Source organism: Oryzias latipes (genome assembly GCF_053564925.1).
Source record: "Oryzias latipes strain Hd-rR chromosome 1 unlocalized genomic scaffold, Olatipes_Hd-rR_3.1 chr1_Y".
NCBI lineage: Eukaryota > Metazoa > Chordata > Actinopteri > Beloniformes > Adrianichthyidae > Oryzias > Oryzias latipes.
In genome coordinates this window covers 11506425-11522541 of record NW_027616335.1, presented here as the reverse complement: position 1 = coordinate 11522541, position 16117 = coordinate 11506425, and the positions used below count along the sequence as shown (strand labels likewise).

Genomic DNA, 16117 nt, shown 5'->3' with positions numbered 1-16117 from the left:
AATGAACTACTGCCGCTCTGCAGAAACTATGTCCTAGAAAAAAACACGGATTTTTTGATTTGGACTAAAAACTTTAAAAATATTGGGGAACGCTTTGAAAATAGATCAACAGATGATCAAAGTGAGACTTAAAAAAACATATAAGGAAATGTGCACTAAAACTTGGCTTTGTCTTATAGAAAAACATCCCCCACAGTGCCAAAAGCAAACACCCTTTCAATTTATTTCTGTAATTTCTTTTGAGGAGGATTTAGATTTACAGCACAGCTGGAGTTTTGGACCAAGCAAGCATTATCTGATGAAATTCAAATTTTTTCTCACACCCTCAAGCACAAGTTTCCCAACTTGAAGATAAGACAGCCGCTTTAAAAAAAAGAAAAAGAGAGAGAAAAGCTGAACCAGGTTTTGGGGTTTCAACACACAGTGATTGCAATCAACTAATCAGCTTAGCTTAATTTTTCAGAACTGCTCTGAGGGTTTTTTTTGCCTATCCTCAAAGAAAAGTATATTAGGCATTTGAATGTACTGTTTCATATAATATATGTCGATGCCTTGTTTTTGCTTTTGTTGTGTCTGCATGGGAATGTCGCATTTGCATGGCTGGCATCTTGTTGTCTTGATTGCCACGATTTATCAACGTGATAAATGAAGAAGCCACCGCATTCTCACTGTTGCATCCCACTGACTTCTGTCCTCAGTTGTTAGTGCGCTGCAACGCTGCTCATACTCTGAATAGATTTACATTCATTTTCATGCTATTGACTGAAAGTCACAAAAAAAAGTCTTTGCTTTTTGCTTTTAGTTGCAACATGTAACCTTAAGTGTCTCTGTTGCTGCCCCAGGCAATGGTCGAAACGGTAAATAATTTGCTGCATCCACGAGCCCAGACGGCGTGGAGGGAGCTGCCCACCAGCGAGCAGCTGCACTCAGCTACTATGCTCCTCGACACGGTGGAAACGGGAGCTTTTATGTTGGCTGACAACCTCCTGAAGACTGACACTGTGCAAGAGACAACAGAATATATCCGTGAGTACTTTTCTTTCTTCCTTTTTTTATTTTATTTTTTCCACCAACTCTCAGTTGGGCCCTGCAGCCGAGGTGCATTCGAGCACAGCACTTAACTTTCATTTGCTAAAGTGAATTCGAGCAGTGACCTGCGGCTGCACTGCCATTTAACAGGTGTCCATCCGGTATAGGAAAGCAGACACATTCAGTTTTTTTTTTTTTTTTTTGCTGTGCAAGACTTTCGTAAGTTTAGAGCTGTAGTGGAGGATGCACCAGCATTTCACTGTCCTCAGGACCTGGCAAAGGACTGCATACAGTATAAGCACAGTACTACTCTAATGCACAGGTAAGGAATTGACCAAACAGGCATGTTCTTGAAATGTCAAAACATGGGAGCAATCTGGGAAAATTCACACTGGTTAAATAGAATCTGTGTTATAGCCACCGCTACAAGGCTCAACAGCTGTTTTTTTCTTTATTCACTTCACCAATATAAAGTAAAAATAAGCAAAGTAGTATTTATGAAGATTGTTTTTCTCAATGTTTGAAGAATACATAAATGGGGTTTATAACATTTGGGTGTGTCTGTGGACAGGCCCCGCCCTTATAGACTTGTATTACATCTGAACCTCACTGTAATGATTATAACCATCCAGCAACTTGTTGCTTTATGCTGCTTCATGGTTTTACCCCCCCCCCCCCCCTTCTATAATCACCCTCCTGTACCCCCCTCTGTCTAACATACCTCTCACTTCTTCCCTTCTTTCCTTTTCTGTCCGGTCCAACACAAAAGATTTTCAAATATGATTAAAATGAATAAAGTTTGGCCTCGATTACAAAAGGGGTTTAATCAGACATAACTCTGGTTTGTCAGAAGATTCAAAACCCCTGTTGTTAAAGTAAAATATGTCCAACACAAGAGGCCTTCAGCTCTCATCTGCTTGCCCAGCTGTTGGACAGGACAAGTAAAAAGTCAAACAAACAAAAAAACATTATTCCGGCTTCTAAGTTACGCAAGTTTTTATGACCATTTCCGGCCATTAACTTCGCATTGCAAGTTCAACCATTGGTAGATTTTTTTGACCAACCAGAGCCTCGGATTTGGTAGTGACCAATGGTAGAGACTCGCCATACGTAAGAGATGGAAGTACCGCTGGAAGCAACCAACATCATTACGCAGCAACTGGAGCAGATGGTGAAACTCACTAAACTCACAGTGTAGCTGGTTTATCTTACCAAATTGTGAAATTTGCACCACTTCCACATTACACACCAAGCGTCTTCCAGCTGAAGGTGGGGGACATGAGTTAGTAAACAGTAGAAAAGGAAAAGAGGAAGCCCCTCCCTCGTCTAACGCCCGGTGTTAACATAGATTTAAGGAACCTGCTTAACTCTTTAAAACCGGAGATGTTGCTGACACCACTGATCACAACCTTTTTGACCTACCATAACTCTTTGACCATTTACGCCATCAACATGAGTCAGCTGATTCAAACACAGAGAAAAGGGATTTTTCATAACGACTTTGCCCTGATATACAACAGTAATTAGTAAATTACTAATGTAAAGTGTTCCGTAACGGTGCAAAGCCACTATTGTCTATAACAGAGTCTGCAGATTCACGTTAATTGTGTAACAATATATCACTTTACCATGTTGTATTTCGGCGCAAGGCTGTTTTTGTTTTCTCCGCTTCCGAATCTGCTGGAAATATGATAATTGTGTAAACAGGTGAAGAGTTAAAAGAATGTCAACAATGAAGCCAAAGCTCCGTTGTTAAAGGATTAATGCAAACATTACTTGAGAAAGCCAACCTGTTGGCTTAAGTATGTATAAACTCCATCCTGTTTTTCCAATATACATACAGTAATGGCAATACTCTTCCTTCCTGTTCAAAGCTGGTTGCAATTCAAAGGTAACATTCAGCAGGTGACCACTGGGTTAGTTCTGCAAGAAAGTAAGTCCCTTTTTACTATAGTACTAAAGAGTTCAGCTTTTGTGCCTACAGCTTAGTTCTAAAACCCTTTTCTGTTCTCTGTGGTTGGATTTAGTCATTGACATGTTTAGACAGGAATGAACATCTCTCACGTCAAGTTCTGAGTGGTAAAAATCAAGCCTGAAGTGGGACAGACATGTTGACTGGAGTTTATTTATCTCGGAAATGCTCCAAAAATAGATGATTGAGTGGGAACAACAGAGATGACAGTTTTGTGGACTACACTCATGGGTCCACCCACCTGCCAATAAACAATTAACATCAAAATGACAGATTGGGAAGAAGAAAATCACCCCACAGAGCTGCCATTAATAGAAGTTAAAGCAAAGTTTTTGATACCAGCCTGTAAAGGATTTATTTCGAGTGTAAAGTTGGACTTTTAAAATATTTCTCTTTTGAAACCAGCTTCCAGCGGTCATTGGAGGAACTTCATTATGTAGTTTTTTTATTTTATTTAATTATTTAAAAACAAAAGTGGCTCAAATAAAGACATGTTATATGCATGCATGTTTTTGTTTTGCCATATATGTCATATTTGGCCAAAAACTGTTAAACCACAGAGCCGAAAAAGTGGTTTGTAAATTGAGATGATACAAACCAGTGGGTTATGTCAATGCACAATCAGTCCAAATAATTTAGTCCTAAATTATAGTTAAATGAAATATGTATGTATTTATATAAAAAAAAAAAAAAAAAAAAAAACGCCCCTCTCACCCTCCGCGGGTGGTTTCTCCTCCAAGCTCGGGTCCTCTACCAGAGGCCTGGGAGCTTGAGGGTCCTGCGCAATATCTTAGCTGTTCCTAGCACTGCGCTTTTCTGGACTGAGAGGTCTGAGGTCTTTCCAGGTATCTGTTGTAGCCACTCCTCCAGCTTAGGGGTTACTGCCCCGAGTGCTCCAATTACCACAGGCACCACTGTCACCTTCACTTTCCAGGCTTTCTCCAGTTCTTCTCTGAGTCCCTGGTATTTCTCCAGTTTCTCATGTTCCTTCTTCCTGATGTTTCCATCGCTTGGCACTGCCACATCCACCACAACGGCTTTCCTCTGTTCTTTATCCACCACTACAATGTCTGGTTGGTTTGCCATTACCATCCTATCAGTCTGGATCTGGAAGTCCCACAGGATCTTTGCCCTTTCATTCTCTACCACCTTCGGAGGTGTTTCCCATTTTGACCTTGGGGTTTCCAGTTCATATTCTGCACACATGTTCCTGTATATTATTCCAGCCACTTGATTGTGGCGCTCCATGTATGCTTTACCTGCCAGCATCTTACACCCTGCAGTTATGTGCTGGATTGTTTCAGGGGCCTCTTTGCACAGCCTACACCTTGGGTCTTGTCTGGTGTGGTAGATCTGAGCCTCTATTGCTCTGGTGCTCAGGGCTTGTTCCTGAGCTGCCAGGATGAGCGCTTCAGTACTGTCCTGTAGGCCAGCCCTTTTTTAGCCATTGGTAGGACTTCTTGATATCAGCCACTTCAGTTATGGTCCGGTGGTACATCCCATGCAGGGGTTTGTCCTCCCATGAGGATCTGTCCTCCAGCACTGTGTCCTCTGCTCTCCATTGCCTGAGACATTCACTGAGCACACTGTCATTTGGGGCCTTGAGCTTGATGTACTCATGCATCTTGGATGTTTCATCCTGGATAGTGGCTTCTACACTCACTAGTCCTCGGCCTCCTTCCTTGCGGCTAGCATACAGTCTCAGTGTGCTGGATTTGGGATGGAACCCTCCATGCATGGTGAGGAGCTTTCGTGTTTTAACATCCGTGGTCTGTATCTCTTCCTTTGGCCATCTTATTATTCCTGCAGGGTATCTGATAACTGGCAGTGCGTAGCTGTTTATTGCCTAGGTCTTATTTTTGCCATTGAGCTGGCTTCTCAGGACTTGCCTTACTCGTTGGAGGTATTTAGTTGTTGCAGCTTTCCTTGTTGCCTGCTCCAGGTTGCCATTTGCCTGGGGAATTCCAAGGTACTTGTAACTGTCCTCGATGTCTGTTATTGTTCCTTCTGGGAGTGAGACCCCTCCTGTGTGGACTACCTTGCCTCTCTTTGTCACCATCCGGCTGCATTTCTCGAGCCCGAATGACATCCCAATGTCAGTACTGTAGATCCTGGTGGTGTGGATCAGGGAGTTAATGTCACGCTCGCTCTTAGCATATAGCTTGATGTCATCCATGTAGAGGAGGTGACTGATGTTGGCCCCATTTCTGAGTCGGTATCCATAGCCAGTCTTGTTGATTATTTGGCTGAGGAGGTTCAGACCTATGCAGAACAGCAGTGGGGACAGAGCATCGCCTTGGTATATCCCACATTTGATGGACACTTGTGCAAGTGGTTTCCCATTGGCTTCAAGGGTGGTTTTCCACGGCTTCATTGAGTTTCCTATGAAGGCTCTTAGAGTCCTGTTGATGTTGTACAGCTCCAAGCATTCAGTGATCCATGTGTGTGGCATTGAGTCATAGGCCTTCTTGTAATCAATCCAGGCTGTGCACAGGTTGGTGTGTCGTGACTTGCAGTCTTGGGCGGCTGTTCTGTCGACCAGGAGTTGGTGTTTGGCTCCTCTGGAGTCTCTACCAATGCCCTTCTCTACCAATGCCCTTCATATATATATATATATATATATATATATATATATATATATATATGCTATACAATATTCTTGCCATACTTTCCTTCAAATAAAATTAACCTTTATTAATGTAGCACTTGTCATACATGCTGACACAAGTAAATAATCAATTATAAATCTAATAATTAAAAAATTGAGCTTCAAAATAAAAAATAATTATCTTTAAATAGATCTTCAGAAAAAAAGACTTCTAATCCTCAACTTCAGTGATTTGTTTTATTTTATTTTATTTTAATCTGTTTTACTGTGCCTCTATTTTGAATTTTGAACGCAACTGCACTAAGACGTTTTCATTAAATGGTGTGGCAAAGCCTAAAAGACTTTACCAGACTTTACCAGAACGTGTTTTAGAATGCTTATAATTCCTAGCTCCTATAGTCATTTACATGCTCCATGCTAAAAGATAAAAAATCCTGTTTTCCCACATTTTCATCATCCCAGCACCTCCTCATTGCGATGATGAGGCGATGAGAAGCTGCAATGGACGATTTTTAGCTCCTGTTTCTGCTCATATGATCCACATCTACAGCATATTTTCCCTAATTCTGGTACATGTTTATGGTTTGCCAATCTATCTAATCAGCAGGAATATGAATGATATTTCAAGATGAGTTTATTGAGTAACAAAGGGAAAAAAAAGGTTTTTAAATGAACTGTTTCAATTGGTTCACATTAAGTGTTTTGTGTTGGAGATAATGGCTCCCTTTGTGTGGAATTAAAGCTTTGTATAATTACAGTGGCCTTTTACCTGCTTAAAGTATAGTCATACAAAAGGAAGAGGGAGATCTTTTTATGGGTTTGCCTGTTATTATTTAACGTTAATATGCAAAGAAGCTGGATGGAGGTCACTGGAAGGTCCTTTAACTGCGATTTAGAAAAAAAAAAAAAAAAGATGAAATTTTGCCGCCTAAACTGCTGAAATGTCTTTGAGTCATTTTTCACCCTGCCCTACCAGAAAACTGGATGCACGTACGTTCAGCTTAGTCATCCTGCAGTGTTCTCCGTTTGATATGAAATCTAAAAAAATTAGTCTCATATGTTCCCCACTTTACGTAAGCGTGGTTGTGTGCCGCTTCTATGACAGACGAGGAGTCGCAAAGGGGGAGAGAAGAGACAGGAAGATAAGGAAAAAAAGCTGGCTGAGTGCATGCTGGATGGCTGATGGTGGCAGCAGAATGTCAAATGGTGCTCTGAGGGGTTTTCTTTTCCTCACTTTCACATCAGTAAGCAGAGAAATGACTGCTGCTTAGGTCACACGGCGTGACGATTACATTACTGTAGTTTTCCCCGTCAGAGAGAAGAAAAACTACAGAGAAGAAAAAAAAATCCTGTCCCAAATATCTTCATCATATTTTTCTGGATGAAACCTAAACTGAAACAGCTGACATCCTACACAACTTACGTAATATCTGGCTTCAATCTCCTCCTTTTTATGTTTTTTTTTTTTTTTCCTGCATGAAATACATAAATATGGTTACATAAATGGAGACGGAGGCTCCAACATCTCTAAGGGGAACTTAAAATAGCAAGTTTTTATTTTATTTTCCCCCCTAAATTTGTCTTCTTCTTTTTGTGCCGTTAATCTTCCCTCCCAGCTAAATCCAGTGATCCACCGCGATTATCTCTCGCTTGTATTCATCCCTACACCATCTCTTTTTATTTCTCCCCAGATGTATATATCTTTCTTTTTTTCTTCTTTCTAATTCTCCACTGTTTTTTTTTCCTTTCAAACACCCTCTTTTTCCCCTCCGGCGAGTCTTTCGATGAGTGACAAGGATTAATTATTAGCGATGGAGAGATGCTATTATTGCGTTAGAATGTGTGCGTGAGACAATGAGGCAGAGTACAATGCGGATGACGAAAAAGTGTTATTATTAGAAGCAAAACAGTGATTGAGAAAGGATAAGACGGCGGTTAACAGTGCGCTTGTGTGGTGACAGTAATGAACGAGTGTCTGTCTAGGAGGAGAATCGTCACTAACATGTTTTAACAAGATTAGCCTCAGTGTGTCTTGATACCACCCAGATCTTCAGGATTGGGTCTGCAACTCATTGACTGTATGTGAGAAATGAGCTGAGTGGCCCCTCCCCCTTTGCGTTCCAAACAGGAAGTACCCGTTGGCTCCAAAGGCCAAAATCCCATAGACTTCTATTGAGAAATGAACAGCTATTACTCAGTCATTGCTACGTGTTCTTGCTAATCCTAATTTATATTCATTATACTCTTTTTGTAGTATTGGCCAATCAAGTTATAGGATGACCAATTGGAAGCCTTAATAAAAGTATGTTGTGTTCCATGGAACATTTGAAGCATTAGTTTGACAGATTTTGTGCTGACCACATTCAAGTGTTGGAGGTGTGGGCTTCCATTAAGCTCACTCCTGATTGGCAAAAGTGGAGGCCAGAGTAACAATGACTCCGACAGATTCCAACCAATCACTGCTCACTGACGACACCTGGCTCCAACATGGTGGCATCTGTATCCCGGAATAAAATGATAACTACATTTTGTTGGAGCTGGGAGCAAGTCATTTTCTAGACATAAAAACAACCACTTGGACCAATCATTACCTACTAACATTTCTGGTTTCAACATGGCAGGGTCCATATTGCATACAAAATGGCGACTGAATTTATTTTGCTTTGTTGGAGACGGAAGTAATCCATTTTCTTTGGATTCTCGATCCAGTTCTCATATACAGTCAATGGCTGGCCCCCACTTCAAATGTTTGAAACGTCTGATAGATAGATTGTGTGTAGACTGCTTTCAAGTGGTGGGGTTGTGGAATTCCAACAAGCTCACTCCTGAGTGGCAAACGTAGTTGATATAGAAACGTTGATTCTGACCGAATCGGACCAATCACAGTTTTTACGGATGACGTTACATCTATGGGTGATGTTGCTCTCACTCGGTCCAGGTCTCATATACAATCAATGGATGCTCCCCACGTCAAATGTTCAAGATGTTTGACTGACAGATTTTGTATCCTTTGTGATAGCAGTACCAAGGCTTTCAAGTGGTAGAGGTGTGGACTTCCAACTAGCTCACTCTTGATTGGCAAAAGTGGTCGCTAAAGAAATTATGTCTCAGGGCGACTTGGACCAATCACTGCTTACGTTTAATGTCTGACTTCAACCTGGTGGCGTCTTTATCACAGAAAATTGGCGACTGATTTTACTTTATTTCATTAGCGCTGGAAGTAAGTCCTTTTCTATGGGTGACATCACACTCACTCGGTCCAGTTCTCAATGGTACACCTCCCTTGAATGTTTAGCTTTGCTGTTCTGAACACTTGACCAGAGTTTTTCTTTCTGTCTTTCTTTCTTTCCTCCAGTTGGTGTGCATCACTGTCTGTGTTTACGTCTCGCCTCTGCGGCCTCTCCGCTTCTCGGCAGCAGTTTCCCGCTTTTGGGCCCCCATATATTAAACTCAGTGAAAGACCATAGTCTCATTTCCATCTGTCTCCACTCCAGCCCTCTCTCTTCTCAACGCATCTGCTCAGTTTCTCCTCTCATCCATTCTGCTCTCTGACAGCCCTCCATTTTCAATCTCTTCCTTCTCCTCCCTTGACCTCTTCAACTTCCTCTCCTTTCCACCTCAACCGATTTTTAGTTTTTTTGTTCTCCCCTCTGCACGCACTCTCGCTTTTGTTGCAGATGCGACTGACTTGTTCATGTGATTATCGAGCTGCTTCAACATGAAAGCAGCAGCCTAAATCAGTGAATCATTCAGAGGCACAAGATAGTGGTATACCAAAGGTATAATTAGTCCTTAATTAGAAACTTTATCTCACACATTAAGCAGCTGTAATCAGGAATGTGCTAACAAACTTGGATTGTGAACTGTGGTTCCTACAATTCAGGAAAGAGGCAAGATAATCCACCTCATCGTGTTAAAATAGTTGCTTGGAGACATCATTAGCTTTTTTAGTTTCAAAAGTTGTCTTTTTTTTTCCCTCTTATTGAAGCTCGGAAACAACTGCCGCCCAGCACTTAGTAGGAAAAAAAACAGGGTGGAATAAAAAAGCAGATCTGATGGAATGTGTTGCATTAAGACCTGACACTTGCATGCACGTGTGTTGCAGAGCTGGAGGTGGCCAGGCTGAGCACGGACGGAAACCTCGCCGACCTGACGTTCCCTCAGTCCGAGCAACACGGAAACTCCATCCAGCTGTCAGCCAGCACTCTGAAGCAACACGGCAAAAATGGTAGAGGACAAAACTCGCACCTTTTTGCTTTTCCTTTCGCTCACTGCAGGATCCACAGCCATGCATGGAACTGCTGTGCAAGCCCTTTTTTCGAAAACTTCCCATCCACCATTTATTTCTGTCATAATGGTTTATGCCAGCCATTATTGAGAGCAACAATCCCATATATCTCTCTACAGGTGAGATCAGGATGGCGTTTGTGCTGTACAGAAACTTGGGCTCATACCTGCCCACAGAGAATGCCAGCGTCCGACTGGGCGGTGAAGCAGTCTATCCGAATTACTCGGTCATCGTCAACTCACCGGTCATCACAGCTTCCATCAACAAGGAGAGCAATAAGGTTTACCTGTCTGAGCCGGTGGTCTTCACTGTCAAACACCTACAGGTAGGTCAGACACATGTAACGAGACAGAGCTTTAAGTAAGGCCTCAGTCACAAATGCCCTTAGGGGTAGAAACGGGCTGTCTGCGGGGGAAATATGGGCAAATCTGTACAGGTGCCCGACACGAAATATCAAAGCAGTTCACACCGCCCCTGGCAACGTGCGTTCAAGTGGCCTCTTTTAATGGAAAGTCTATGCAAATGTCTGTATATACGCGTTTTGAGCTTCCGCCTTCAAAAACTCTCGAATTCACGTGTCGCTACAGAAGTTTCTACGACCGTTTTAGAGCTCTACATACAAAACATCCATTAAACGTGCATTGAAAGATAACCAGTTTAACTCTGACCAATCAGGGAATCGAATTTGGTTGTGACGTTTGGATGACGCGCCTTTTAATTCACGGAAGTGCCAACCCTAAGTTGTTCATGGAGGAGAGAAGTTAGTAATTGTGGTCTGTGCTTGACCAGAATTATATGACACTAAGTATTTTATATAGTGGAATAGTAGGATTTAGACCACTTTTTGCACTAAGCCTCTTCCAACTGTAGGTGGTGGATATGCGCTTGTTAACAGTGAAAATACAAAAGAAGAAGAATCCCCTCCATGCTTGTCCAGTATAAACATAATATGCTAAGCGCGCATGCGCACATGCCTGGTGAAAGCAGAGGCTTCTTGTGGCCTCCTTGCAGGCAGCCTGACTGTTAGAAATAAGGAATTAAGGCAATCAAAGCGTAGTTTGAGACTCTATGTTCATCCTAGGTACAATGTACACACAGATCGTGCAATATTTGCACTAAACACTAATGACTAGATGCAGGGTTAACAAATTCCAGGCCTCAAAGGTTGGCCTCCTTCTGTTTTTCCACAAATCCTGCCTTATCTGCTGCCGAGTGTTTAGCCAATTAGGAGCTTCGATAGCAGGTTGGTCGGAAAATAATGTTGGAGACCGGCCCTCGAGGTCTGACACCCAAAGACAAGAGTTTGGGGTAAGGGGACCGTACAACAGCATTACCCATATGTCATAAGTCCGTGCACTTCACAACACGTACCACAATGGTACTTTCCATTTTTATTGACGTCCCCTAAGGTGGCCGTATAAGTTTTAAGGGAACTTTAAGACACACCTGCGCTCCCTTTAAGATGCAGGCGTGGTGCAGAGGTGGAGCGGTCGACCTCTGATCTGAACATTGCAGGTTTGGTTCCTGCCGTGCCCGTTCGTGTGTTCAAGTGTCCTGGGGCAATGACACTGAACCTCAAATTGCTCCTGGTGGTTATAGGTTGGCGCAGTGGAACCACCAGTAATGTGTGTGCTCTGGACTGTGAATGTAAAGCGCTGTATAAATGTACACCATTTACCATTCACTGACCCAGACAGCCCTAAAACCCTTGCAGTACCCATGCGGGTGAACCACCCTACGAGTGCATGTGACTAAGGCTTTAAGAGTCCAGCTCTTAGTTTTGTGGGGGGGTTTTCCTCTAAGAGGATATTTCAAGAAAAAATCTTTATTCTCTCACACTTTTTTCCATAACCTTGAAGCATTTTATTCACATTTAAATGTTCTAGTGCTAAAAATTCTAGCCCTTCACCCGTCTTTGTATGTTTTATGTCCATGCGTGTTGTTCCTCTCCTCACAAAGTCCCCTTTACAGTTCCCATGTTGATGTGTCCTTGAGCAAGACACTTAACCCCACGTTGACCCTGATGCATCTATTGTGAACGTGTGAATGTGACAAATGCACTTTGTACTTGACTAAAAAAAGAAGTGCAGCGTGAATGTAGCTTGCAGTGTAAAAGACCTTTTAGCGGTCGACTAAACAAGAGAGGGCCCCATATAAGCACAGTCCATTTACCATCTGCAGTTTACAAACATTTCATTTGCGCCACATATTTGGCTCCAGAGTGCATTCAAGTTGTGGTAGGAGGGATTTCATCACAGGATGTAGAGGGGGTGTAAAATGTTTTCACAAAAGAAGAAACTTAGTCCACTTTTTCCTGGTTTTTGTTATTGCAGCAACAGAGGAGCAAAAAAAAAAAAGACTCTTTTGAAACACTGAGCTCAAGATGTTTATAATCTACATCTAATCCCTGGACAACTGCTGTGCCGTCTATTCCTACCTTATTTTTTTCTTTCAGTTGTCTTTATTCTCCACTAGGGTTGCATTCTGTCACAGTCCACTATTTTTTTATAGTCAAAAATATTAATTCCTTTGTCTTGATCTTATTTTTTTTATTCTAAATAGTATTTGACGAAACTACTTTTCTTTGTTTTTTGTTTTTTTCACCGCAAATTTTATTTTGAAATTTGAGGCAAGCTCAAAATATTAAATGCTGCACTCCTCAACTGAACACTGGAGGCTGGCTTCAAAATGTAGCAATTTCCAATTGACCCCTGTCAGGTTGGGCAGGGCTGGGGAGCGTGAAGGACCCAAATGCAGAGACGGGGGGCACACGGTTCCAGGGCAAGGGGTTTATTTAACTAACAAAAAGTGCTGCAGACTAGGGAATCAAAACTAAACTTACTGTGGGTAAAACATGAAAACATGGCAGAAGACAGTCAGAGAAGAGACGGTAATGGACCAGAACAAGAGGAAGGCAGAGACAAGACTTAAATACAGACAGGACTGACAAGACACAGGTGAACATGACCAGAAGAGATTGAGACCAGGGAAGTAAAACTCAAAAGCATGACAAAACAGGAAACCTTCCAAAATAAGACAGGAAACAGAACTGAAACATGACAAACTCAAAATGGAAAGCAAAAACCAATACAAAGAAACCCAAACCATGACAACTCCAACGTTAAAAGGTCCAACTTGACACCAAAATCTTCTATAGACTGGTATCAATTTTTATTTTATATGATTTTCTTTATTTTTTCAGCTGTTTCTTTTTAAATATTATGTAACTGTAAGCACCGTATCTTCCACAATGTTCTATTTTCAAACGTAGCTCCTATAAAAGACACTAAAAGGCGCATTACCTTGACACATGTTAGCTATGTTGGAAGCGTGGAAGCCACATTAACGCATTTACATTACCTATATTTCCCAACCTTGTTTGCAACATGTTTAATACAGACTGATACCACTATAAAAACACTACTTTCACTATGCTAACTACCAACCTTTTGGGTAACAGATAAAAAAACTACTGTCCAATATCGGTACACGTTAGCCCATCCCAACATAAACACACACACATGCACACACACACTCTCTCAAACACACATACACGCACACACATTTTGCAAGGAAGGTGGGACCTAGGACCATCTGTCCCCTGCCTCTTCCCTGGTGGGGGGTACGGGCCCCTTTGCAACGGCGGCTGTGTCCCCGGGGTGCTGGCCTCCTGGGCCCGGCGGTGCTCTCTCCGCGCGGTGGGGGGGTTCACATTACATCTGAGCCGGGGGTGTTCGTGTCCCTGGGGGGTGGGTTCTGGTCCTTGCTCCTGAGTGCTGGGCCCCGCCAAATTTCCAACTGTGGCCGAGCCTGGTCGGGCCATATTTACAACACCCCTTGTGGGCCCTCTTTTTTCCCCGGGGTTCCCCCCTTCTGGACGGGGGCGGCGGGCCCCTGCCTCGCTCCTCCCTGGACCAACCGTGGGCCGGGCGGATGGCTGCCTGGAGTGCGGAGTGGGTCTCCCTTGGGGGGTCCTGGCTCGTACCTGGGGTTGGGGCGGGGGGATGCCCGGAACTCCTGGGTGGTGGTGGGGTGCTCGTCTGGGGCTGTGGGCGTCCTTCTCCGGTGGGGCCCTGCGTTGGGTTCTCCCGGCGCGGCGGGGGGGCTGCTCTCCTGGTTGGGCTGGGGCGGCGCCCTCTTTCCCTCCGTGCCTCCCTGCTCTCTGGCTCTGGGGGCCTTGCGGCGGCCCTGCTGGCCCTGGCCTGGGTGGCGGGCTTGGTCGCCCGGGCGGCGGTTGTTCCCTGCCGGTTCCCGTGTGGCGTTGGGGGGATTCCGGCTGCCGCCGCTGGTGCGGTGGGGGTCTTGGGGTGGGGATGGCTGGGCACTCTCCCTCCTTCTTTTCACGTTCCACCATCCATTTTAGAAGAACATAAACACTCACCTGAGCACAGGTGTTAGCTCAACAGACTGAATGACTGAAATATTTCACACTAGTTGGTTTTAAGGCATAAGTATGCGTGTGAACACTATCTGTTTTGTGTACATGTCGACAGGTGGACATTTTTGCAACTAACAGGTGTGTTTATAACATTTGAGTGTGTGTGTGGACAGGCTCCGCCCTTTTTTTTTTGTTTGTTTTTTTTTTCATTTGAACCTTACCATAATGATTAACAACCAGTAAACTTGCTGCTTTATGCTGCTTCATGGTCTTATCCCCCTTCCCCTCCTATTATCACCCCCTACCCCCCCTCTCTCTAACGTCCCTCTCTCTTCTTCCCCTCTTTCCTTTTCCGTCCGGTCCAACACCAAAGATTTTCAGACATGTTTGAAATTAATAAAGTTTGGCCTCAATTACAAAAGGGGTTTATTCAGACATACCTTTGGTTTGTCTGAAGATTAATAACCCCTCTTGTTAAAGTAAAATATGTCCAACCCAAGAGGCCCTCAGCTCTCATCTGTCTGCCTAGCTGTTGGACAGGACAAGTTAAAAAAAAAAAAAAAAAACTACTGTCCAATATCGGTACACGTTAGCCGCATTGCTGTATTCACAATAACATCCAACATTGTAGGTAATATTCTAAAAAAGCATGATAGGACACCGCTACATGTTAGCCGCGATACCACTCAACCTTGTGAAAACAACAGACTGACATATTGAAGTACCTGAGGTACTGTACCTCTCAAAATAGATTTAATATAATTAAGAATAACCAGCATTAATCCATATATAATGTCGAATAGATTATAATAATTTTCTTTTAGCTAAGGTTTTTAAGTGTGCCTTATTGTGGGGAACATACATTAGTTCTCAACAAAAAGAAATTTTACACTTAAATCTAATTCATTAGAGCCCATATTTAAAAAATAATTAGGGATTGTTTTCTTTTTTTGATTGGCAGGTGGTTGGACTCAGCAAAACTCACATTTGGTAATGGCCAAATTTTCACACATTATAGAGGGGGCGGAGCAAATTAACATGACCCAACCCACCTCAGACTTTTTTTGTTTTTTGCACTCTACATCCTCTGGGTGAAGCCTATGATCTTATTAAAAGAAAATGACAATATTCCCCAAATTGGTTTATAAACTGTATTTCATATTCAAACATTGATAAACTACACCACTGACATTTTCTAGATGAGATGAAATAAGCAGCTGCAGTGTTGTACTCTAGTCCTTTTTATTTTTTTATTTTTGTCTGTTGATCTGTTTTTTCATGGTAATTCATTTCATTTCCTTCCTGTTCTGCTTTACCATCAATGGTCTTACACCTGTGCTCTCTTGTTAGCCACTGCCCCACATAGCTTCCTTGGTTTCCCTTTGTTCCATGTCCATGTTTTGTTCTGTGGATCACCTGCTTGGCAGGCCTTTTGTTTTGAGTTTCATAAATTATTTTTGCCCCTCATCCATCTGCCTCCCTCCATCCAATCCCTGCATCTGGGTCCTCCACAACAACGCTGCATTGGCAGCACCAGCAGCGCCTGCAAACGCTCCCTTCTGTGCCAAAGATGGCTGAAAAGGAGTGATTTACCATCAAAAGTCTTCACGCCGTCTCTGATCATGCGCGCCGACTTGTGCAGAGTTTTAGTTTAATCAATAGGGATGATTTGATCAGGATGAATTCTTAATAGGCTCCACATAAAAATGACTCAAGTGTACATTAATGTTTTAAATAGGAGAAAAAAGCAAATTGAGCCACCCCGCCGGCTCTCAGCAACACATCAACAGCCGCTGTGGTTGAAAATTAAATAACAAGAGCCAGCAGTGAAAGCACTGCCTC

General features: G+C 42.9%; 1 protein-coding gene across 13 annotated transcripts in view; it reads left to right on the top strand.

Moving 5' to 3' along the window:
* The window catches only part of adgrl3.1 (adhesion G protein-coupled receptor L3.1), a 179735-nt gene that overhangs the window by 125630 nt on the left and 37988 nt on the right, over positions 1-16117 (top strand). For all 13 annotated transcript variants that reach the window (XM_078943683.1, XM_023956196.2, XM_078943686.1 and 10 more), the window contains 3 exons: positions 843-1026; positions 9715-9837; positions 10017-10222. In XM_078943683.1, coding sequence (XP_078799809.1) covers positions 843-1026; positions 9715-9837; positions 10017-10222 — 513 coding nt within the window. The remainder of the gene's footprint in view (positions 1-842; positions 1027-9714; positions 9838-10016; positions 10223-16117) is intronic.